At 43.9% G+C, this 25765-nt stretch overlaps 1 protein-coding gene across 6 annotated transcripts in view; it reads left to right on the top strand.

Annotated features, from left to right (window-relative positions):
- Positions 1-25765, top strand: part of MYO15B (myosin XVB) — a 111847-nt gene that overhangs the window by 33918 nt on the left and 52164 nt on the right. For 5 of the 6 annotated variants that reach the window (XM_077327770.1, XM_077327773.1, XM_077327771.1 and 2 more), the window contains exons 11-20: positions 1577-1701; positions 2888-3005; positions 4909-5084; positions 5285-5378; positions 17341-17415; positions 19276-19333; positions 22086-22216; positions 22536-22631; positions 24892-25127; positions 25212-25390. In XM_077327770.1, coding sequence (XP_077183885.1) covers positions 1577-1701; positions 2888-3005; positions 4909-5084; positions 5285-5378; positions 17341-17415; positions 19276-19333; positions 22086-22216; positions 22536-22631; positions 24892-25127; positions 25212-25390 — 1288 coding nt within the window. The remainder of the gene's footprint in view (positions 1-1576; positions 1702-2887; positions 3006-4908; positions 5085-5284; positions 5379-17340; positions 17416-19275; positions 19334-22085; positions 22217-22535; positions 22632-24891; positions 25128-25211; positions 25391-25765) is intronic. The other variant, XM_077327769.1, reaches the window with a different exon arrangement.

Raw genomic sequence — 25765 nt, 5'->3', positions numbered from 1 at the left:
GGTTCACGTGGTTGTTGCATTGGGAAGGAGACAGAACCATAATCTAAAGAGTCTTGCAAATTATAAGATTGTGTAGCTTCTGTAGGAGAGATCTACCAATTTTTATTTATTTTATTTATTATTAGATTTCTATCCTGCTCTCCCATACAGCTCAGGACAGTTCACATACAGCATAGCAGGGCTAATACATGGAACAGTCTGGACATATAACACAGTCACAAAATAACACATCAGCAACAATCCAACAGTGGATCTAAATCAACAACATTCCAATGGCTTTGGTCAGCAATAACAACAACAATGACAACTTAGACAAACCCCCAGAGAGGTCAGGCTGCGGAATTGTGTGCATGATGCATCCACACACACACACACACACACACAGAGAGAGAGAGAGAGAGAGAGAGAGAGAACATAAGAGAAGGCTCCAGGTTAGACAAAGAGCGGCATCTAATTAATTAAGAAGATGGCACATACTTACGTCTAGAGCAGCGGTCCCCAACCCCCGGTCTGGGGATCAGTTGGTACCGGGCCGCGGCTCCTCCTTGTCCTCCTTCCTGGCTGCTGCCTCAGGGGCTACCCTGCAGCACCCCCCCAGCGGGCAGCGGGAAGCCAGAGGTGCTGGTGGGAAAGTAAGTGGAGCAGGGGCTCAGACGGTGGCAACGTCCCTTGGCAAAAGACTACCCCCCCTGGGCCTCAGTAAAATTGGCAAGTGTTGACCGGTCCCTGGTGATAAAAAGTTTGGGGACCACTGGTCTAGAGCAATGTAGCACCCCTCAATGACCAGGCACAGTGAGTCACCCTACTCCAACAATCAGAACTAGGCTCTTCTTCTTGTTATGTGACTGGGATGGCACATGCTTGAAGCTCAGTGTGCCCCTTGTTCCCTCTTTAAAAGTGGCTCCTGGTCTGGCAAGTTTCAAGATTACAGCCTTATAATTAAGGTTGCCACTCTCCAGGTGGTAGCTGGCGATTTCCTGTGATCACAATTGTCTCTAGGTGAAAGAGGACAGTTCCTCTGAACAAAATGGCTACTTTGGAAAGTGGACTGTGTGATATTAAATCCCACTGTGATCTCTCCTCTCCCCAAACATCACCTTCTCCAGGCTTCACCCCCAAACTCTCTAGGAGGTTCACCACCCAGAGCTGGCTACCCTTTTAGGTGGGGCAGTACAGTTGTGTACTGTTTCTAGCCCTGCCACTCTAATGTTTGCCTCACAGCCCGAATTTGATTGTTACAATGTGAAAGGAGTAAAATAAGAAAAGCCTTGTTTTTTCAGGCAGTTTAGCCTTCATATTTGGCAGGGCTACCCCTTAAGAGAGTGTTTTCCCCATTGCTGGCTAATCCAACTCGCTGTATTGTGAATGCATGGTGGGCTAAGGATCAGGGTTTCCTGGAGCCTCCTACAAGCATTGTTCCTTTTCAGACTATACACACTCTTGCATTGCTGCATAATGCCTGATGAAGGAGGGGTGAGCAAAGGGACTGATTCTTTTCCATGGCCGGTGTGTGTCCTGTCCTGTGTGCCTTCTGTTTGACCTTTGACTCAGAGATCCTATTTATCTTAAACTTTAGCTGCCCAACATCTTTGACACTGAATATGTGGCTTGCCAGCTAAGGCATTCTGGGATTTTGGAGGCCATCTGCATCAGGAAGGAAGGCTATCCCATTCGTATCCCATTCTGCCACTTCCTCATCAGGTGAGGCTTGTTTCAAAGTCAAGTTGTGAAATATTCTTCTTTGGACCTGCAGGAGATTGGGAGCTATTTTTAGGGTGAGGTGTCCCTCACCTGCCAAAGGGATTGGGCCTCATGCTGTCACTCAGTTGATGTGTCTGGGACTGAAAGCCAGTTCTTGGTTCTTTGTTTTGACACTCATGGCAGATGGCCCTGTGAGCGTTTTTTCATCCCTTTTAAAAACATGTGTAAACACCCCAAGGTGCTTGTGTGGGAGCAACATTTGTAATCAAAGTCTAGAGAGTGGTTCAGTTTGCTAGCCAGAATTGTTTTTCCACAGCTGTCGCCTCCATGATAGTCTCAGGCATTCTGGATGCTCTCCGAGTAACTTTGCACTCATATTTTGCATCCAAGCCAAAAATGCCTCCAAACCAGGTTATCATGAAATAGTGCTAAAATGCATACAGCATAAATTCAGTAATAGAAATGAGGATAAGAAAAATAGAAGCCCAAAATGTAAGAGCAGCCAGATCTTAAAGACGCTCTTCTAAAGAATGTCTTGATCAGCTCCCTCAGGACAGAGAAGGAGCCTGTCTTCTGGCCAGATATTCCACGATGGAGAAGACTCTGGTGGCCACCTGTGAGACCTCAGAGAACAGGAGTGCCTATAATTTATATTTATTTATTTTCAGATTTGTATACGGTTGCTCTCAATTTGACTTGCAACGGTTCACAGTAAAATGACAAAAACCTATACATCGCCTGAAACCCCCGTAAATATTAAACATTAAAACATTAAAGGATGGCTATACAGAGAGTTCTAACTCCTGCCCCCTGTCCAACTTGCAGTCAAAAGCTCTGTCATTGGGTTCGAGGGTCCTGATCTAACTAACACTAAGGGATCCCTCGTTGGTAAGTCTGGGACCCCACCGTGCCCTTTTGTCTTAAGACTCTAGACTGGAAGGATTGTTTAGAGTGACGGCGTTACTTCTGATACCCAGGACCTAGACCACTCAGGGCAGTCCTCATCTACCTTTATTAGGCTGTCCCTCTCTCTTTGAATTATCCCCACCTAGTGTCCAAAACAGGCCAGGAGGATCTGTACACACCTAGTTCAACCTTTAGCTGCCTAAGTGCTGTGGCTGGTTTTCTCTCTTCTGTATCTCAGTGCCCTAGAATAGCTTTGAAACTGGCTTGATCTGTTTTTCAGGTATGGTGTTCTGGCTGGCCAGGGGTCAAGCTGCTTACCGGAACGAGACAGTTGCATTGCTGTACTGTCGTATGTTGTGGGAGACCACTTGGACCTCTATCAGATTGGACTCACCAAGGTGATATGTTCTCAGAGCTTGTCTATGTTGAAGCCAGTGCAGATAAAATGGGCCTAACAGTTGGTCGTTATACATCACATTTCTCTACCCTAAGGAATCTCAGAGCAGCTTACAATTGCCTTTTCTTCCTACTCCTCACAAGAGCCACCTTGTGAGGTAGGTAGGGACTGAGAGAGTTCTGACAGAAGAGTGATTGGCAAACTGGCCAGCAGGCTTTGGGTGGAGGACTGGGGAATCAAACCTGGTTCTCCAGATCACAGTCTGCCACTCATAACCACTGCATGATGCTGGCTCTAGTTAGGAGTGAATCCTGTGTTCACTCCCCAGTGAGCTACACAGTGTAAAAGAAGCAGTCTTTCTAAGCTCTTGGCAGGGGCGTGTGCCACCAATTTTCCCATTCCCCATCTGTAGCTCCTTGCTTCTCCCAGAATTTTGTTCCAGGGAGCAGGTAACCTTTAGGCCCAGGACACCAAATTGATTTTTCCACATAGTTTGGGGTTGTATCAGTGTAATGAATACATGTGAATAAGCCTCCGGGGAGGGCGGTATAAAAGTATGATAAATAAATAAATAAAATAAATAAATGTTGGGGGATTTTTTTAGATTTGTAGCATGACCTATCCTGAGGATTTTTAGTAGATAAAAATATGCACTTCCAGGGAGAAACCTTGTTTGACGTCTAAAAGCAGCAGCATATGGCATGCCAAAGTCCCCACTCACATACATTAACTTACCTCTAGGCACCAACCAGACCAACCCGGAAGTTACCAAAACATATCCTGTTTACGGTTGAAGTTAGATGTGCTGTGAACATAACAAACGGAGTTTCTTTTCCTTATCTCTGTAGATGCTAAGATCTTCTCATGGGGCTCTGCTTGCAGTGTGCCAGCTATCTTGTGTGCAGAAAATCTAGAGCCCAGGAAAAGGACATTCCATGTCATTATTCACATCCAAAAATGTGTTGGCCACTGTTGTCTCCAAAAATAAAACCTTGTGTTTATTTGTATTTTAATTTTTTCTTATCTAGAATCCTGTTGTCAGAAGGAACAGTACATCTTAAATATATTGCACAGTGATTAAGAACAATATGCTAGTATTTTAAGTAGCCAGTAAAGACTTCTGGATCTTGAAAGATTTTTCTTCTTGTCTAGAGGCTATCTACAGCAGGGATTCCCAACCAGGGGTCTGCGGGAGATCTGAAGGGGGTCTGCAGTATTTCCCCTTCTTCCTTTATGGACTCAGCCATAAGCTAGGGAACCGACTGCTTTCATTGCCCCCCCCCTCTCTCCTGAGCATGAGTTCTCTCTGCACCTGGGAGGGGGCGGAGCCTACTCCTGACTTAAACCGCATCCTGTCTCTCCCCCTCAGTCCTCTTTGAACCTGCCTGTTAACGCAGGTGATGATATCACTTCTGGTGACGTGGAACTTCTGAAGGGCGCAGCAGGGAGGCATGGACAGCTGACATCACTTCCAGGGCTCCTTGAAGCCTGGAAAATGGTTTCAGGGCTTCCATGTTCAAAAGGTTGAAAAGGTTGATCTACAGTTTTGATTGGTATTTGGGATGATCGTCTGTTTTAAAATGTATTTTTAAAAATTGTTTCTAGCCACAGAGCCTTAGGCTATTTGGCAGTATATGCAGTTATAGCATCAATGAAGCAAGCCTATTTACATTTTTGAACTCTGTCCATGTTGGAGACTAATTAGGAATTAAATGCCATGGATCTCCTTGAACAGTTTTTGTCACAATTAGCAACGTAGACTAATTAATGCTGGGGAAACTTTTTTTTTTTACAAAATTTATACCCTACCTTTCTATTCTCATGAAGACCACCAGTTGACTAGTTTGTAAATGCAGAACCTGTTCTAGTATTCTAAGATGTCAGCATCTATTCTGTTTCCTCAGGTGTTCTTGAAGGAGAAAGCAAGGCAAATACTTGAAAGAAGATGGAATCAAAAACTGAGCTGGGCTATTGTTACTCTTCAGCGCAATCTCCGTGGCCTCATCAGCCGGAGGCAGTTCCAGGTCTTCAAGCAGAAGGTCACGTTCATTCAGGCTCACTTCCGGGGTCATCTGGCAAGGTCAGAAGGCAAAAGTAACACAGTTCTGTTCTAAATCTGAAGCACTGACAACTATTTCAGCAAAGTTTAAACTCTATTCCATCCCAGGGAAAACCAGATGACTCTGTTAGTGCCTAGGAGTTTCTATTGTTTCAGTGGAGCAAGACTTGACACAATTCCACAACACTCTCTTCTTTGCTGGCCTCATTTGTTCTTTATAGGAAACGCTATCAAAGATTAAAGAAGACTTTGACTCAATTTGGGTTGGCTGTGTATGTCTCCAGACCAGTGGTTCAGAGAAGGAGGCAATCCCAGGTAAATTGGCAATCCCATGGGATGATTCTGTGATGACATTTGATTGGTGGGATTGGGTGAGTCCTTGGGGCTTCTCTACATGTACATTTCAAACAAGGAAACCATCAACAAATGATAAAGCAAGTTAGTTTTTGCATCAAATAATGGACTAGTAGTTTTCTGTAATCGAAAATTCTAGAGACAGTAGAAAAGCCCCAGAGTTAGAAATTCTGCTATATCCATCTACTGCTTTATTCTGCATAATAATATAATAATGTATATAAAAGCTAATTAGGAGTGAAGACTGTGCTGGTATTAACTGCACCCCATCCAGGCATGGTAAACGCACTGCCTGTTCCTGCCCCTTCCCACCTAGCCATAGGAATAGGAGTCCTGTGGCTGGGTGGGAATGGGCAGGAGTAGGCAGCATGTTTACCATGTCTGGATGGGGGGCAGTTAATACCGGCACTGTCTGCCAGGAATTTGGACATGATCTTCGATGCCTCCCTTTCTATGGAGGCTCAGATCATGAAGGTAGCCCAGATAGCCTTTTTCCATCTCCCCCAAGTACTGCTAGTAGCGCCCTACCTGTCCTCGGACCACTTGGCCACGGTGATCCATGCAACCATCATTTCCAGACAAGACTACAGTAACTTACTCTAAGTGGGCCTATCCTTGTCCCTGAACCGGAAATTGCAGCTGGTACAGAACGCGGCTGCAAGGGTCCTCACTAGGACAACTTGGAGGACACATATTCAGCTTGTGCTGAAACAACTGCACTGGTTTCCAGTCTATTTCTGGATCAAGTTCAAGGTTTTGGTTTTGACCTTCAAGGCCTACCTTGATCCTACCTATCTGTGGGACCGCCTGTCTGTCTATGCCCCCCCCATAGAGCACTTTGCTCTGTGGTTGTGAACCTACTGGTTGTCCCAGGCCCCCTGGAAATCTTCCTGGTGTCGACCAGGGCAGGGCCTTTTTGGCCTTGGCCCCAACCTGGTGGAATGAGCTCCCATGAGAGCTAAAGGCCCTGATGGAGCTATCAAGGTTCCACAGGGCCTGCAAGATGGAGCTCTTCTGCCAGCCATTTGGTTGAGGCCAGGGAAAGGATGCCCAGAGTTTCAATCTGGGGTCTCACCCTATGGTTGGTTGTTATGGAACCACATAAAAGCTGTGGTGGGCAACGTGGCTTGAGCAACGGAGCTGTGGTGTTCTTTTATGTTGTTTCTGCCATCTTGCTGCTGCTGTTTTAATATTAGGTTAATTTTAATTGGGGCTGGGGATGTTTTATTGTTGATATTGGGTTCTTGTTTTTATTATTTTATTGTGAGCCACCACAGGCTGGCAGTTGCCAGGAGAGGCGGGGTATAAATATATAAATAAATAAATATCCATGGAATTAAAACATCCCCAGCAGGTGCATGGGATTTGTACAGGAGAATCTGGATGGGTCTATGTGAGAAAAGATGAGCACCCCGCTGTCCATTCACTATATATATCCTGTTGCCCTGTAGGATCTCAAGATTGCAGCCACACAGTTGCCAAAATAGTCCAGCATAATTCATATCCAACTATCTAATAATGTGGAGGGGCTAGCTGTGCATATGGTTGGTATGTGGTTGGTGTGTATCAGGTAAAATGAACAGGTCTGCAGGTTACTAATTATATCACTTAGACATCTGTTGTGCACACTGGGTCTGTTCTGATAATATACTGGAATCACCATAGCCATGGAGTTTCTTTGTGTTACTGTGCTGGAAACGCTCAAGGTATTCTCCAATACCTTAAAAAGAAACTAGAGCAAATAATTTCTCCATTTTAGTGCAGTTTTATGTATTAGTATTTTCTTTCCTGTTGTCTGCAGGAAAGGCAGGGTATAAATATTTTGAAATTAAATCAATACATACTGAAAAGTATGTTTGCACTTGGGAATAGAGCCAGCGCGATGTCGTGGTTAAGAGTGGCAGCCTTTAATCTGGAGAGCCAGGTTCAATTCCCTATTCCTCCATGTGCAGCCAGCTGACTCTCAGCCCCCATCTGCCTCACAGCAGGGTGTCTGTGGTGGGGAGAGGGAGAGAAAGGTGTTCATGAGCCGCTTTGGGGTTCCATTAAGTTGTAAAAAGTGGGGTACGAAACCCAGCTCTTCTTCCTGCAGGCTGCAAGAGTCTTTGTTGCTAGTGAGCATGTGTGGAGATCCTGCCCATGCAAGGGTGCCATAATCCATGTCAAGGAACAGTGTTAGCACAAGAGCCTCCATGCCACATCATTACACCCCCCCCCCAGGATTCTTCTTGCAGTCCAGATACACAATAATGCAGGGATTAGGAGCATTTTGATATTGCCCTCCAACACTGTTGTTAGGTGCTTTTCTACTTGCCCCAAGATAACTTCTGAAAATGATTTTGTAGCTGAGTACAGTGGTGATGAGAGCCTGCCTGGCAAATGGCTGCAAAATGATGAAGTGAAAACCTATCATTATCTAAGGCCTATCATAACTGTACATTTCTTCGCTTCCTCTACCCTCCAGAAAGGCAGGCATTCCCCACCTGTCCTTTTCAGTTTGGATAGCTCCCAGTCTTAGTCTCCAAGGATCCACTGCAAAGCTGCACTTCTGCTTCAGTGGGGGAAGTCATTCAAACTGGCTAGGTCACTCCTCTTGTTCCAGGCAGGCTATGCACATTGGTGTAGACCAACCTTTTGGCACATGGGGGCGGCATTAGCCTACCCAAAACCAAAACGTAATGAAATTACTAACCTACCTACTTAGATCAAAAGTAAACAATCAAAAGTGAATGAAGAAATATTAACTTTAATGTAGTCCATTTTGGAACAATATTTCATTGTGGAATCCTTTTATTTAGCTACACATGCTTACCTAAGCCACTTTCTTTGATGGGTGGAGCCTCTAGAAATGTTCAGTATTCAAAAAAATACCAGGCCCTTTCCTGTCTTTTTCCCACTTTTTCTTTTTTTGCAAAAGCAGACCTGACATCTCCTGAACCCATTCACACAGCGACTTTACCGTCCTTATATACATACGTAGCTTCAACATGGTAATTCATGGAGAGGGGGAGTTAAAAAGCTGAGTGGTATGGCTGCCTGAGCCAAAATGGCCAAAATGTTATTATGGAGGATAAGAACAAGAGGGGGCTGACAGAAAGAACCATGGAGACCCAAACAAACCATGTTGCTATTGTCTTTTTTGCAAGAAAGGGGGAGGATGAACAGGAGTGGATGGTGCCTCTTGAGGCAGGAAGAATAGAATGGGTCTGAGGGGAAATGCCCTGAGGTTGAGAGCAGCAGACAAGCAGGTTGGAGGGCCACACAGAAAGAGGTCAGGGGCCGCATGTGGCCCGTGGGCCTCAGGTTGGGGACCCCTGGTGTAGACTGTATTGGCTCAGAGTGAGGCTGACCCTCCAGTTTCAGCAGTGTCAAAGGAGACAACCAAAGTAATTTTTGTAGCTGCCTTGAGGCATAGAGGTTTTTGGTCTCAGAATTAGTGAAGATTTCAGTATTTTCACTGTGGATATAGCCAAGCAACTGTTGTTCTTTTTTTTTTCTTATTAATAAATTTTTAATTTTATATAGATATATAAAGTACAAAAAATAATACTAGTAGTTACAATATCACCCCTCCCTCTACCCCCCAGAGTCCCCATTTGCTTGAAGTTTCATTTTGCCGAATGTTCCAGAGAAGAATTCCACTATTCTTGAAATTCTTCAGTTGGTTTTCTTTTGCTTATAGATATCAATTTTACCTTTTTAAATAGCTCAGCAATTTTAATTAATACTTCACCACATATGAAAAGCAAAACAACAAAACAATATAAACTTTACCCCAGTATCTATAAAAAGAAAGGGAAAAAAAGAAAAACTCACGATGACATTTCCTACACTTACCATCAAATCACTTTGAAATCTTTGCAGTTACTTTAGGTATTATATACCATCTATGTAAAAATATACAGAAAAAGAATAGAAAAAAATTCAAACACTGTATTTCCCCTTCCGCCCCTCATTACCTCCCCCTAAGAATGTCTCATCACCCCCCCCAGTCTTTTCTTTCTTGCTTCAAGCCGTAATCCCAATAAAAGCTCCGTTGTTGCCGAAATTCTTCATTTGCCATAAGTATAAATTTTTTGTCCATGATATCAGAAAGTTCCATTTATTCCTTTTTAAGGGGGGTCTCCTATCGAGGCTTACTGCACGTTGTTGTTCCCCTTGTGACGAGGCATATCCTTGAACTAAGAAATCAACTACCTCCTGCATTTTTTGTAGCGTTTTGATGATTTTCCCTCGTGTTGGTAAAATTAATTCCAGGGCAAACAGAATCCTCTGTGGATATCTTATACTCTGGCCTTTGATGTAAAAAATGAAATTGTGCTCTTTTCCACAAAATATCCACTGGTATATCCACTATTGAGACACCTGATCTCCAATCCAGAGTGGGCCAGCACGTTTTTTCTCATGGAAAACTTTTTTTATTGCTTTCTTTTGATTGATTCTTATGTCTTGTAGCTTTGGAATGGCTGTGCCTTTTCAACACTGATGTCCTTGTCTGGCAAATACTGTTCAGAAGAAGTTCTTGTTGCCGGTCTACTTTTCCAAAAGTCTCTAACACTCCTTTTCCTGTCTCCCCAATTTCAAGTTTCTCTTCTGCTTGCAGTTCTTCAATTCTGATCCCCTGATCTTATAACTGACCAGTGACAGTAGCTCTCTTTAGGCCATCACTTCTTCGTAGAATTTCTTTCTTGCTGTTTTGGATTTCCTTAAAAGTATCCTTGAGCAAATCTTCTGTAAAAGATTTCAAGTCCATGGTCTGTTTTTCCAAAAGATGGACCATTTGACTCCTTGTTATCACAGGCATATTGATAGCAGGCAATAAATTATTCCAAAAGCGATAGTCGAATTTTGTTCCAAGCCACAAGAGTAGACTTTTCAGGTTTCCGGATCGCCTTTCAGTGACGAAGCAAAAATAATGGAGGCTCTCGTCCTGGTGTCTGGAAGCCTCGCGGGAACTCTATATCTTGCCACTGATCTCCAAAACAAACAACAAGAAGAGAGCCCCCCCCCTTCAGAAATCCCTTGGCCTTGATCCCCACCTGTAATAAAGTCTCTCCCAACTCTAGATAGCCTCAGCTTGTGCTGAAAGAGACCATAAATAAAGGAAAGAGGGGGAGGAAAGAGCCCAACTCACGGCACGGCAATAACGGTGAGCAAAAAGACTTTAAGCATGATGATAATTGGACACCAAACAACGTCAAATCTAGTCTACGAATCGTAGGGTTTTTTTCTTCTTTTTTATAAAATAGATACAGCTCAAAAAGAGATTAAAGATGGCAGCTGAAGTCCTCTTGTCTTGCAGCACAAGCAGCTTAGTATCCGGGGAAAGAAAGATGGCCCCAGGAGCTTCTACAAGCTTTCCTGGGTAGAAAGTGGGGGAAGTTAGCAAACCTCACCCTCTTCTGTTGACTGCTGCCGCAAATCAACCCCTGCCTGGCTGCGAAGTTCCCAAACAAGTGGACTCTTCAGGACTCTGACTTGCCCCGCCTCTCAACTGTTGTTCTTATTGAACATGAATCATGTAATCACCCAGACCCTATTTGACTACAGCTCAGAGTTTAGAGATTGAACTGGCAGGTTTAAAAGGACTGGGCCTCCCAAGTTAAGTAGTTGATATCATAGGATAGTCCAATAAAACAAAACAAAACCCTGCTTTCAGTCTTGTCTATAGTTGTTCATGGAAGACATTCAAAAGTCGGCCTGTATTAAAAAGTTGTATCCACTGACACCTTACAAAGACACAGGTTTTTTCACACACACACCCCAGTTGAAAATTATTTTTAAATTTAAATTTACATCTGTGTTCATCTGTACAATTGACCTCTGATGAAGATTTGTTAGATCAAAACACTTTAGGTCAAGGTCTAAACTTTTTGGCAATACTGGCGAATGCACTTAGATGTTTTATGTATGACAAATAGATATTCTTTAATGGGTTTAATGGTTTTTAAACATTTGAGCTCTTATATATGTTTATATTTTTCTAAAATTGATTTTTATCTCTAGCCTTTTTGGTTCTCGCCTGCATTTCAGGCTGGGTTTTTGTTTCCCTTTATGTTACAAGCTAGATGTGCACAGGGCTCCATGCATATGATTAAATTGGATGGTGAAGAGTAAGCAAGGGATTTTCTCTATGTCTCAAAGCTCACAGCCTTTAGGTAAAAGGCTTCAAGCCATGTATCAGAAAGGCATACAAAATGCAAGGCCTGAGACCTCAACCAGTGTTATGGTCCACTCTAACAGATCTGCAGCAACATCAGTAACTTTTTCCACCTGTCCTCTGGTGAAAGAAATCGTAGAACTGCAGCCTGGTCCTCCTTTTATAACTCTGCATAACATTATGGGTGGGACCAGTTAAAATCTGCAGAAGCATCATCTGGTAGAAAGGTGGAACAGAATAAAAATTAAAATGAGGAACCCACCCTGATTGTAGCTTTGGCATATACCGGTCCCCCCCCCCCCCCGAAGGAGAACAAACATTGGAATTTACTTAAGGTTTCTTCTCTTCAGTGAGGCAAAGTCATCCACATCCCACCGCATCCTCCTCTTCCTCCTCCTCATAATAATAATAATAAAAATCTAATCAGACACAAAATCTGTTATGGAGCTGGGCTAAACTAAGACTGGAGAGTCAGCCTCAAAGTGAGTCAATACGTCCTCCACAAATTTGGACAGCCCTGCCTGGAATGAGAGGAGGCATGACCTAACCATTTTGGATGACTTCATCTCACCAAAGAGAAGAAACCTTCAGGTAAGTTCCAATGTTTCATTTTGCTTCCCCTGTCGCAGCCCTCATTATTTACTTTATGAATATTAAATGAAGAAATGATAATAAAAAGTCTCAAAGGTCATTGTGGCAATTGCAGACAGCCTCCCTCTTTTTCACCTGCTGTTCTGCCTTGAGCGGACTTCGGGGCTGGAGTCTTGTACCAGCGCTGCGCCCCGTAGCTCCTTCTTCCCATTGGCTGGCAGCTGAGTCTGGGGAAGGAAGAGAAGAAGCCCCCTACACTAAAGAACAGCAGGCAAGTGAGTACTACTGTATGGGACTGGGCAGAGTAGCTGCTTACAGATGAGAAAAACAAAGCAAGATAGGAGAACATGATTTCACATATCACTGGCTTTCTGTAAAGAAAGACCCTGGATGAATGGTTTAGTTGGATGGGTACCTTTCAAGGCTGGGTTAAACTTTTTAACCGCCATCCTCAGCAGGTGGAACTAAAGAGGTGAATCCAATTTCCAAGCACTGTTTTCTCGGAAGAGTATAAGTCCTTCACAATGCTATTTTTTCTTACAGTTAAACTAGCCAGGAATTGCAAGTTAATGTGATTACTATTGATATTTTCATTTTTGCTGTTACGGCCTTCTGAAATACGTGCCTATGTCACTGTTGGAGACAGATACTGGACTCAGTGGACCGAGTTAGATAAGTTGATTAAGAGAAACACCATTTCTGTTGTGTTAGCAAGTAAGGTTTTGAATGAGGTACGTGTTTTATCTCATGTATTTTTATTGGTCAGCATAGTGACAAAAATTGTTTCTGCGTTAAAGCCAGAGTACAGGCTTGTTAATTCAAGAACTGTGTTTCAAGGGACAAATATTTATTTCTCTCAGCCTCCATTATTGGGTGCAAGGTCCACTTGAGGAGAAAAAAATTATGTGTGTCATTTACGTAACCCAACTATTACGTGATAGATGCCATTCTTTCATGGTAAATATGGTTGATCAAACTGACCTTTGTATTTGAGGCAAACAAGATGAATTTGGTAAATATTAAATATAGCTCTTCAATTGAGGCTTTGTTTACACAAATAGCAGTTGATGTGGTAAAATAATGCCTGGTTTGTGTCCTTTCAGACAGCAGGTATGGGAATCACAATACTGACCACTTCCATACTGACTATTGGAGTACATTGCTCCTGCTTCTCCATTGTTTGTCAGGATTGCTACTTCATTCCCTTTAGAGTTTAAAGGGACTGCAGAAGCCAGTCTTATGATCAGGTGAGCAGGTGGGAGGTGAAGCACTCCCCACCAGATGAGCCTTGGGCTGGGTTCTTGTGCAGCATCAATTAAATGGGGCTGTACAAGAAACCAATCTGAAGATCAGCTAAGCCCATAGGGAGTCCCTTTAAATGGCCGCTGTTTAAAGGGAATGCAATAGAAAGCCTGAAAAACAGCTGACCATGAGAATAATCTATTCTGCCAATCAGCTGTTTTGCAGCTTTGCCGCTACTCCTTCTCCATTAGACTCTGGAGATAAAAAATCAGGATTTTAAAAAAAAAACCAACAAAAACTCACATCCGTGATTTGGGGTGCTGTGTCCAACAGACCTGAGCCAGAAAATACTGGTAAAAAAGACACTGCGCACCCCTGGTACTGAATAGAATAACCAAATTCAAATCCACGGTCTGCCCTAAATCTCACTGGGTCAGTCACCATCCCTCAGCCAAACTTCCTTATACAGCATTCATGTAAGGATACAAGGAGCATGTGTGCTGCCATGAGATGAAGGGTGGCATAAGAACATAAGAAGAATCCTGATGTATCAAGGGCAACAGACCATCTTGTCCAGCAGCCTGTCACACAGTGGCCAGTCAGTTCCTCTGAATGGCCAACAATGGCACAGAGGCCAAGGCCTTCCCCTGAGATTGCCTCCTGGCTGTGGGATTCAGAGGCTTAGTGCCTCTGATTGTGAAGGTTTCCCTCCATCATCATGGCTCCATGAATCTTTTAAAGCGTTTCATTCTTGTGACCTTCACTGCATCCTTTGGCAGTGAGTTTCACATTTTAATCCCACTCTGTGTAAACTTATTGATTCATTGAACTCTCTCAAGTTCTAGTATTTTGGGAAAGGGAGGAAAAAATCACTTTGTCAACTCTCGCTGTCCTATGCATCATTTTATAAACCTCTATCATGTTGTCGTCGTCCCCCCCCCTTGAATCTTATCTAAACAGACTCTTCACCTTTCCTCCTAGGGAAAGTGCTCCTACCTCCCCCTCATCTAGATTATCCTCCTCGATACTTTTTCCAGCTTTGTAATGTCTTTTTGAAGATAAGGTGACCAGAACTGCACTCAGTATTCCACATGAAGCTGCACCATAGATCTATGAGAGAGCCAGTTTGGTGTAGTGGTTAGGAGTGCGGACTTCTAATCTGGCATCCCGGGTTCGATTCTGCACTCCCCCACATGCAGCCAGTTGGGTGACCTTGGGCTCGCCACGGTACTGATAAAACTGTTCTGACCGGGCAGTGATATCAGGGCTCTCTCAGCCTCACCCACCCCACAGGGTGTCTGTTGTGGGGAGAGGAATGGGAAGGCGAATGTAAGCCGCTTTGAGCCTTCTTCGGGTAGAGAAAAGCGGCATATAACCAACTCTTCTTCTTCTATATAGAGCAGTCTTTCTCAGATTTTTTACTGTTGAGAACCCCCTGAAACATTCTTCAGGCTTCAAGAAACCCCAGAAGTGGCGCTATCGTGCAGAATATGGTTGGGAAGCATAGTTATGTACATGTCCACATAGGGCCCCTCCCCTTCTCACCCTCTCCAGGCCCATCATTGGCCATTTTAGGAGAGGAGTGTGTCAATATGACCATATAAAAATTAATTAACTTCGGGAAACCCTTACAGGGCCATCAAGAAACCCCAGGGTTTCACAAAACCTTGGCTGAGAAAGCCTAACATATGGGCATTAAAATATCAGCCATTTTATTCTCAGTCTCTTTTCTAGTAACCCGACTATAGAGTTTGCCTTTTTCACTGCTACAGCACACTAGGTTGACACTTTTATTGAGCTATCCACTATGACCTCAAGATCTTTTCCTTCTTAGTCTCAGTAAGCCTAAACTTGAAGTTGGGATTTCATGTCCCAGTGTATATCACCCTACGCTTACAATACTGAACTTCAATTGTCACATTATCGGCCACTCACCCAGTTTGTGGAGGTCCTCTTGGAGCTCTTCACAGTCAGCCTCAGTTTTCACCATCCTGAATAATTTGGTATCATCTGAAAACTTGGCCACTACACTACTCACCCTACACTATTCGTTTGTAAATAAATTAAATAGTTCTGGCTGTAAAATGGAATCAGTGTCCTCTGAGTGGTATACATAAAGAAGAAGAGTTGCTTCTTATATGCCGCTTTTCTCTACCGAAGGAGTCTCAAAGTGGCTTACATTTGCCTTCCGTTTCCTCTCCCCACAACAGACATCCTGTGAGGGAGGTGAGACTGAGAGAACCCTGATATTACTGAAGAAGAGTTGGTTCTTATATGCCGCTTTTCTCTACTCGAAGGAGTCTCAAAGTGGCTTACATTTGCCTTCCGTTTCCTCTCCCCACAACAGACATCCTGTGAGGGAGGTGAGACTGAGAGAACCCTGATATTACTGAAGAAGAGTTGGTTCTTATATGCCGCTTTTCTCTACTCGAAGGAGTCTCAAAGTGGCTTACATTTGCCTTCCGTTTCCTCTCCCCACAACAGACATCCTGTGAGGGAGGTGAGACTGAGAGAACCCTGATATTACTGAAGAAGAGTTGGTTCTTATATGCCGCTTTTCTCTACTCGAAGGAGTCTCAAAGTGGCTTACAATCACCTTCCCTTTCCTCTCCCCACAACAGATACCCTGTGGGGTGGGTGAGGCTGAGAGAGCCCTGCGATTACTGAAGAAGAAGAGTTTGTTCTGATATGCTGCTTTTCTTTATCAATAGTCTCAAAGTGGCTTACATTTGTCTTCCCTTTCCTCTCCTCACAACAGACACCCTGTGAGGTGTGTGAGGCTGAGAGAACCCTGATATTCCTGCTCGGTCAGAACAGTTTTATCAGTGCTGTGGCGAGCCCAAGATCACCTAGCTGGCTGCATATGGAGGAGGAGCAGGGAATCAATCCCGGCTCACCAGATTAGAAGTCCTCACTCTTAACCACTATACCAATTTGACTTGCAAAATAGTATATATGCCTAAATATATATCTTCATAGTTTGGGATTTTGCCTTATCGGCATTGTTATCTGCAGCCATGTGCTTGCACTCCCTTTCAGTTTCCCATAGTAAATTCTGCTGCTTCCCTCCCACACGCACACACTCATGTCCAGGTGTATCCGCAGTTTTCATGGAAAGATCTGAAGGTATCAAATGGCAGTCTACCGTGGCCAGTCTCAGATGCCACTGAGGAACTGTAGCCAGTGCACTGTGATCTCTATGTAGTACTTTATTCTCTAGCCATGAAATCCTTATTGCCCTGTGGCTTATAGACAATTTAAACATGAGGGTGCATACGCTGGCCATCTTGACTACCTGTCTCTCACATCCTAATAATGCTTCTCTAGGTGCAGTCTGCCTAGAAGTAGGAAAGTGATTTTGAACCTATGTACTCATTTCAAGGACACTGCTATTAAAATACTGATTCATATTCTAGTATTCACAAGTGAAACCGCTATTGATAATTGTGTGTAGGGATCATGTAGGCATGAAACAGTCAAACCTCCTACTATTCTGGTAACATAATGTAGATTATGCTTTGGCAGAAAGGTCTGCAGAGCAGCAGGGAGGGCTTTCATGTCTGGAAACAAGAGTTCCTTGTGCTTACTTTTGAGCAGGGGTAGTCAAACTGTGGCCCTCCAGATGTCCATGGCCTACAATTCCCAGGAGCCCCTGCCAGCTTTTGCTTTTGCTGGCAGGGGCTCATGGGAATTGTAGTCCATGGACATCTGGAGGGCTGCAGATAGACTACCCCTGCTTTTGAGACTTCAAGCAAGTCACATGTCAGAGGTCTCTTCAATATACAAATCTGAAAATGTTGATAGGAACATAGAATTAGGTTTTCATTGCTACAGGACTGTACAAGGCTGAAGCAAATGGTTCCCTGACTATACTCCAGTGGTGAGCACTCCCTGCCTGCCTCCCTGATTTTTCTCCTGTCCTGATTACAGAGGCCTGAGAACAGCAAGCCGAGAAACAAGTCACTGATCAAAAGTGCTGAGGATAGCAGGAAGTGCCTGGGAATGGTATGTCAATAAAACATAGGGCCTCATCTGGTAAAGCCTAGCTGTTGATAAAGGCAGAGTCATTCGCACTGGCACTGAGTAAGCGGTGCAGGTTAAACTTGAGGCTTTATTAGCATGTGCCACAATTAGAATCATGTGTACTATCCCCCCTCCACTGACCTGAGCTGGTTCTCTTGTTGCCAACAGATACCTACCTGGCCTCAGAGCACCTAGCCAGTGTGATCCATGCAACACTCTTCTCTAGGCCTACCCTTATCCTTGACCCGGAAACTACAACTGGTCCACAACATGGCTGCTTGGGTCCCCGTGGGTACTCCCTGGAGAGCCTATATGTGTCCCATACTTTGACAGCTGCAATGGCTTCCGGTTGTATTGTGGAACAAGTTGAAGGTGTTGGTCTTTACCTTCAAGGCAATTTGTGGTCTGGGCCCGGAGTACCTAAGGGACCACCTCTCTCCCTATGTCCTTCCAAAAGGAAACCTTGCAAATTATTTTGTCCCTCTATGAGTAGGCCACACAGAGGCACAACAGATTTTTCTGAATGCTTGGGGCACTCCCCAGGTGTGCAGAAAAATCTTAAAAATAAAATAGACAGGGAGGTTAAATCCCTCAAAAATAAAATTGCATTGCCTGTGTGTGTGTATAGTACACAGTAACATTTAAAAGAGCACAGCTGTTTTCTGTCTGGTTATCTCCACTCCTTGTTCCCAGAACTGATTTCTGAACTGCTTTATAATGGCTTTTGTTTTTGTACACAATGACAAGAGGTCCTTCAAGGCAGATGTACCAGTTTTCAATGTGGGGACACAGATAATTCTTTACAGGCTTAGGGATGAAAACAAGTGCATTCAGGAGCAGTTCTAGCACAATATTCTATAATCAGATAGTTTGATTGTAATAATTGTGTTCAACATAGTGGGCTGCGGCACAGAGAGATCCATGCTATGGTGATTCTAAGAACAGATAAATAAAACAAGCAGATATCTTTTTTTTTTTACAAGATTTAAAAATTGACAAAACATGTCAGTGCTGGAAAATAAATGACACCTGGTCTAGTATTTGTGTCTAAGGAGGCCTGTCTGACAATTAAAGCAAAATCTTCATGCTGTTGGCCTTGCATTGTAACAGCACGTGACCCTCACTAGAAACCAATACTGGAAACCTGTTATTTTAAAAAAATCTGGAGGAAAAAACCCACTCAGACAAGTCCATTTAGTGTGATTTTAGTTTTCATCACCCCTAACCAAATCAAAGGTCAAGCAGGTATTGCAGCTGATCACATTCACTCCTTGTTATCTTTGCCTTTTCAGTCCCTCAGGCCCCAGCCCTTGCAAGAAGCTTACTCTCAGATTGGCAACACTAAAGTAGAGATGACTGAAACAGGAGAGGGAAGGATGACCCCAAACTCAGTTAACCAAACCATGGTTTGTCACTACGTGAACATACCTAGAGTGCTTTGCACGTGTGTTCCAAAACACAATGGCAGATTGGGATCAGATATTGCTTTTCAGAGTCAGTAGTTTGCCGGCTTGGTTGCACATTGTGTGAGGGGAAAGAGGAGAAGGGAGGTGTGCATGAGCTCAAGGCTCATCCTGGACTCTCTTCACATAGTGTTGTTTCATGTTCTGCTGTATATCTAAGTTGCTTGTTATCCTTCCCTACTCTTGTTCTGGTGTCTGTTCACCCTCTGTCATTGCGATTGCAAGCTTCTTGGGTGCAAAGACCTACTTTTTGCATTTCACATGCCGTGTGCATTGACGATAGCATTGACAGAGATGAATAAATCACCTATTGTTTCAACCTCAGCACAATTATCTTCATCTGTGGCATTATTGCTTGCTGATCCTTTTTCTCTTATAGGACGTTCAGCTGCTAGAAATCCCTGCTGAGCTTGCAGCCCTTCTCCACTTGGCTGAAGGTGAGTGGAGCATCTTGGAATTCTAATAATTTTATTGATGTATTACATTTTTATCTCACCACTCTCCAAAAACTCTTGGCGAGTTACAATACTTAAAAGCCAGTAAAACCCCATAAAACTCCATTAGCTAGAAAGCCCTCCAGAACAGACAAGACACAGAAGATTGGCAGCATAACTCCCTCCCCTAACCCCACAGCAGACCACCCTAAGGGTGGGGTATGTAGATATTAACATGTAGCCTGAACCTGAAGAGGGGTCCTGTGGATCTTAGCCCTGGTCTCAACCAAAGAGCTCTGTCTTACAGGCCCTGCAGAACTGTAAAAGCTTCAACAGGACCCTCTTGAGTTGTATTAGAAGACTGTGAGAGCTGAAATGAATCGACTCGCCTCCTCCAAAATGCATTTCAACATACTTCGGTTTAGACTTTCTACTGAATATTGTCAAATCTTTGATGTCTATAGCAAATTGTTCTTAGCACTTAATACTTTCTAGTATTTGTTTATTGATTTGCAGATTACATTGGTAGCTGATGTAATGGCATTTGACACTACTGATACAGATTTAATTTTTCACAGTATAATCCTATCACCTGATCATTTTAAAAAAATTAACAATATATTAAAATTTAACCCTCGCCCAGTTGGCAAAACCCTTCTGGGGCCATCGTGAAACCCCAGGGTTTCACAAAACCCTGGTTGAGATAGCCTGCTCTAGGGACATTCAGAGGGTTGTTATTGAGGAAGAGAAATCTTCTTGATGAAATCTGAATTGCAGGGTCCCACAGGGTCCGACCCTCTCTTCAACGTTATTTAACATATATCTGCATCCTCTTGCTGAGATCATCGGGAGGTTTGGAGTTAGGTATGATCAGTATGTGATGACACTCATCTCCTCCTCCTGCTAGATAAGGAGGTGGTGGCAGGACTCTTTGCCCTGTCGTAATGTCTGTATGCGGTCATCCAATGGGGAAGGGGGAGGCGGTTGAAGTTTAATCTCTCTGAGACAGAAGTCATGTGGCTGGGAAAGCCTGAAATTCTAGCTAGAGGGTAACTCCTGAGATCCTGCATTATCATTGGATAAATGAGTGTCCATGGTAGCACGGTCAGCATTTCTTTCACCTGTACCAGACCCACCATCATGGTCAGCTTATATTACTCTAATTCTGTGGCAGACGCATTGGCTACCAATTAGTCTTTGGATCCAATATGAGATGTTGGTGTTAATCCCTCAGCATCTGGGATCCTCATACCTATAGGATAGCTTCTCCTGTTACAACTCTTCATGTGCCCTTGAGTCCTTGGGCTTATCTGCATTGGCCTTTTAAAGCTCATTGGGCTTGGTTAAAGAAAGCCATCTCATCCTGACCCCGATGCCGCTCTGGTTTTCTCTCCCATCTCCGGCATAACCAAGAGTGGATTTTCTCTGCTTCAAAGAGGAAATATGGGCCTATGGCATTCTTTAAGGTGCAGGTGCAGATGCCTTCAGTGTGTCTTTCCTCACCCCCCACCCATGCCACCAGCACTGACATTGTGCAGAGGTGTCTGCTGATTGGTTGGCTTCCACAGTGACCCTTTGCTTTCCGGTGCCGCCAAAAATTAATCTGAGCTCTTTAAGTAATGCAAGAAGCACTCATACAAGAAAGAGTTAGATTAGCCCACAAATGGCTCGGTTAGCAATCGCCAGGGGAAGGGCCTTCTCAGTTGTGGCCCCTACCCTGTGGAATGCACTTTCAGTTGACACCCATGTCCTTGCTGACGTGCTTAATCATGGCCCGTCTCCTCCCCACCTATGTCCGAGTACAGCATCCCAGAAGGGACAAAAATGCATTTTTAAAAATTTTTAAGAATGTGATATTGCATTATGTTCTTAAAAATAAAAAACTAAAAAGGCCTACACTGCCCCACAGTGTGGTGGACCCTTATTGTCCCAGCTGCTGTGCGGGATCACAAATCTGGGGCAGACAGAGTGAGCAGGCCAAATATTTCCCCATGAGGGAGCGAGAAGAGGCAGGGCGAAATGCCCCATTGCAAACATCAGGCAGCAATGTGGCATAGTGCCTCCCGTACAGTAAAGGTCTCAGTGAAACAGCCAGGAGGGAGTGCATGCACATATGAGGGGCTGTACAGTAGAATAGCTTTGCTTATAATTTTTCTTTGTGTTCTAATCTAAATTCTCTTAATAGGCAATCCAGTTCCATGTTACCGCAAACACATTTCCTCATAGGCTTCCTTTGTGTAGCCTGAAATATATTAAATATATTAAATATGTCAGTTCCATGTTTGGGCTGGCAAAGGGAAAGGAAGGGTGTTTGCCAGGGCAAAGACTTGGGACTGTGGGTGGCAACAGAAGAGATGTCTAAAGTCTAGATCCCTCATTTGAAGCCTGCCTTAATCCATCCCTGAAAAGGAGGCAGGAGAAGATTGAACTGAAGCCATGAAGGGGACAAAATGTATCTGCACAGATACTGTGCTGCACTGTGCAATCAGCAGTGCATTTGCTTCTGTATTGCCCCAAATAACTCTTTTATTCCATACTCCATTTATTAGGACTGCTTGTTTACCAATTGGAAAGTCGCTGGCCATATGCTCATTCGCTGTTTGCAAATCTGTCAGTTGATTCATGTTGACCAAGCACATTTTGGGAGCTGCTGTTTTTCAGAGGTGTATTGCACACAAGAAGAGGTTTGAAGAAACTTCCTCAGAAACTGAAGATGCCTCAAATTGTCCTCAGAGTTTTTTTCCCTATCTTGAAGGTCAACACCATGGCCAGATGAATCAAGTCACAGAAACGTCTCCCCCAGAGGTCAAAGCAAAGGTTGATCTCTCTCTGCCACTCAACATCAACAGCTTTCCCTTCTCTACCTTTATGAAATCTCATTTCCAGGTAAAAAGTTGCTGGGAGAAAGGGTACAGATCCCAAGACATGTCTTCGAACCTCTTTTTCCCCAAATAACTGGAAGTACATTTGGTTTGGAGGAGGATTTCAGCTTCTTTCCCACTCCTTCAAATTCTAGCTCCTCCTTCCCACTAGCCCACTCCTCCTCCAGCCCCTGATCCCTCTCCCTAGCTCTTTCTCAAGTCACTTAGCAGCACCATAAAAGGTGTGGGTGGGTGCGATAGGGTGGGTGCCATGCTGGGGACTTACTAGATTTTAGTAAGGCTAATTATGTGCTTAGCATTTCTGTTCTTCCTGTGACTTCTAGGAGGCAAGTTTCCCTGCCCTTGGACAGCCTCTGCAACAGCCCTTGACCCGACTGGATGTTGAGCACAAACAAAAGGCTCTGCAGTTGAACAAACTGGTAAATAAATAATGAGCAAGCCGAAAAGTTCAGATGACTGGGGACAAATCCCCCCCCCCCTCAGAGCACTGTAGAGAAGTTGAAAAATAGCACTGCTTCTCAGCTTTTGTACCTTTTTTTAGGCCTTTCAAAAACCCACAAGATGTATTAACCGGAGACAATACAAGAAATAAGTGGATCTTCCTTCAGCACCGCTTCAGTGTCTCCTTAGCCTCAAGTCTGCTTTGTCTCTTCCCTTTCTCTCACTGCTGGATATGCAGTCTCTGGAAAGAGAAAGGAGGGAGGGTTCAATTTAGGGAAGAAGAGGAATGACTGCATCGTCCCCGTCCCCCCCAATCTAACCTATTTTTATAGCTTTCTTCAATATACTCCTGGCTCTTTCTGATTTCCCCCACTCCTCTTGCTAGGAGAACTCATTTTGTGTCTTGGTACCTGAGAGTGTACAAGTTGCTCAGGAACACCATCTAGTGGCTTCATTCAGGCATCACAAACAAACCTTTCAAGTCTGTAAAATGTTTATTCTTGGGCACTTCCTCTCTCCTCCCCTCATGTATGGAATGCAGTTGAAATTTTGGAGCCCTCAGTTTAACTCCAATTTACAGTGATGTCCAAAAATGTTGGGTGCCTGGACAAACAGAAGCTGGGATTTTAAACCAGGATTAAACCTTCATGAGGAAAAAACCACCCTAAATTCCAGTTTGTCCAGATAGCTAAAATCAGGACTATGCAACAAACTTAGATTTTTAAAGCAGGAGATCTTCCAAACCCTTTGCCCCTCAGGAAGGACAGAATGTCTGAAGAAAACTTATGGTTATTAGTTATAGTTTATGAGTTCATACACAGACTCTGCATGTTGGTAACAACTGACCAGGTGCCTGACAAGACACTTCCAGCTGGTTCTTAAGGAAAGCTCTGTAATGCCTCATGAAACTACTGTCTCCCCCCCCCCCCCATTTAGTTGCCATTCTTCTTTATAGGGTCTGAGAGAAGGGCCATGAGCCATTTTACAGGTGTAACATGAACTATGAGAGAAGCGGTGACTAGGGAGGAGGCTCAGGGAGAAAGTTCAGGACTCCAGTGATGTATGCTATGACTCATATTGTGTATTTGTGCAACACCCATCCATAGGTCATCAGGTAACCAGACTTGAAGAGGGACCAGACTCTCTTTTCACCAATAGGGTTTGTTTGAAAATTCGCCTTTTAAATGGCCCAGTTTTATTTATTTTATTTATTTATTTTGATTTGTTACCCACCACTCTCAGCCGGCTGGCTCATGGCAGGTTACATAACAAACCAAGTACAATAAAATACAATCATTTAAAAACCTCATTAAAACTCCATAAAATTACAAAAAGTACAAAACCATAGGGTGGAAATTATAACAATCAATCTTAACAACCCAACTACCAGCTGGGGTCTTTTAATAAGACCCTGGCCACGGAAGTACAAGAGGTATTCCTTTTTGTGCTTAGATAATGTCATGGTTTCCCTTTCAGGGTACCTCAATTAAGAAATAATCAGGGCAATCTAATTCTCAATTCCCAGCTGCAGTTCCAAATAGTAGTCTCAAAACATCTGCTGTCTATTTCCACTCCATTTTGATTATCATCATAATGTAATGAAATGTGTTCGCTAAACAGCTCTCTCTCTCCCAAGCAGTGTGAGTACCTTTGCATGCATTTGTACGGGGAGACAGGGAAAGGGACAGCGTCTTGATCAATTATCTTTTCTATGTTCACTTTGAATGGTTTGCTTTTATTTTCCAAACTGCAGCTGCTTGGGGCTGCTTTTCAAAGAGAGAAATGTGGGAAGAGAGGAGTTCTGTAACCTTTTCTCCTCCTGCTATTTCCTGCCAAAAAATATCCCCACCACCTGCTTTTGCCTTCACTGAGGAAAAATTGTGGGTAGTGGCATTCCTGCACACATACACACCATCGCTGCCCATTAGGACAAACCGTTCAGGAATTTTCTTCTTTGGCATTTCAATAAGGAAAACAGTCTTTGATGATGAATATCACGTGCCCTTGTTTTCAGAGCTGGTCTTGCTAAGAACTGGCACGAGGCAGTTGGCTTTAAGCACCCAATTACAGAGGTGGAAGGATTTTTCAGTATCCATTTCTGTCTGTCATTGAGAAGAATGACCTCTAATTTGGGATGAAGGGGAATGGGGAAGTCCATTCAGATGTTCAATTCAAGTTCACTTATCATTTAGGCTGGTCCTGTCAATGTTTATTGCATCATCACTGGGTTTCTTACAGATCCTGCGATTCATCAATGAGAAGGACCTGCAAAGCTGGCAGGAAGAGCTCCTTGGGAACTATATAGTGCACCAAGGGTTGGCCAACCACTCCCTGCGCAATGAGCTGTTCAGCCAGGTGGCCAGTCAGGTGTGGAAGAACCCAGATCTGGAGCGATGCCAGCGAGGCTGGTTATTGATGGCTGCCCTCCTGAGTACCTTCGCCCCTTCGCCAGCTCTGGAGAAGCCCCTGCTGAAGTAAGACAGAAGTGATTTTCTTTTTGCTTTCTGAGACAAGGGAGTAGTTTGCTGAAAGGATGCTGTTATGTTGTGGGTTTGCAGGTTTGTGTCAGACTGTGGTCTAGATGGATATAATGCCATGTGCCAGCACAAGCTACTGACAGCCATGACACAGATGCAAGATGAACCAGAGGTATCCCGTGGTTTTCCTCCGACTCGGCTGGAATGGACCGCCAACCAGAGGAAAGGCAAGATGGTGCTGGATGTTTACACTTATGAAGGTACAGCTGGTGTAGCCTTTCCATCCAGTGCACACCTCAGAAAGGGACTGGGGGAACAAAATGTTAAAAACTGGAGTGAAAAGAAGTGGGGCTCTTGGGACTTGAAAACAACAGACAGCTGTTCCGTTGACCTCTCGTTTGACTTAGGTGGGAATGATGATAGCAGATCGCAAATATTTCCTCTTTGTAAAAGGAATGCCGTGCCACAGGTTGGTCACACTGCCCTTGTGCTGGTCTTGCAATAGTATGGACATTTGCTTTATATACTACTAGTATCAAAGGCCATTTAAAAATGGGCTTTTGAAAAGCTTCCCTTTGGGCAGGAAAGCCCTCTCACCAACTGTGCGAGGCAGCGAGAGGGCTTTGTAGCCCAAA

This window comes from Paroedura picta, chromosome 3 (genome assembly GCF_049243985.1).
Source record: "Paroedura picta isolate Pp20150507F chromosome 3, Ppicta_v3.0, whole genome shotgun sequence".
Lineage (NCBI taxonomy): Eukaryota > Metazoa > Chordata > Lepidosauria > Squamata > Gekkonidae > Paroedura > Paroedura picta.
Note: the sequence above shows the minus strand (reverse complement) of the source record. Positions and strands in the feature narration are given on the sequence as shown.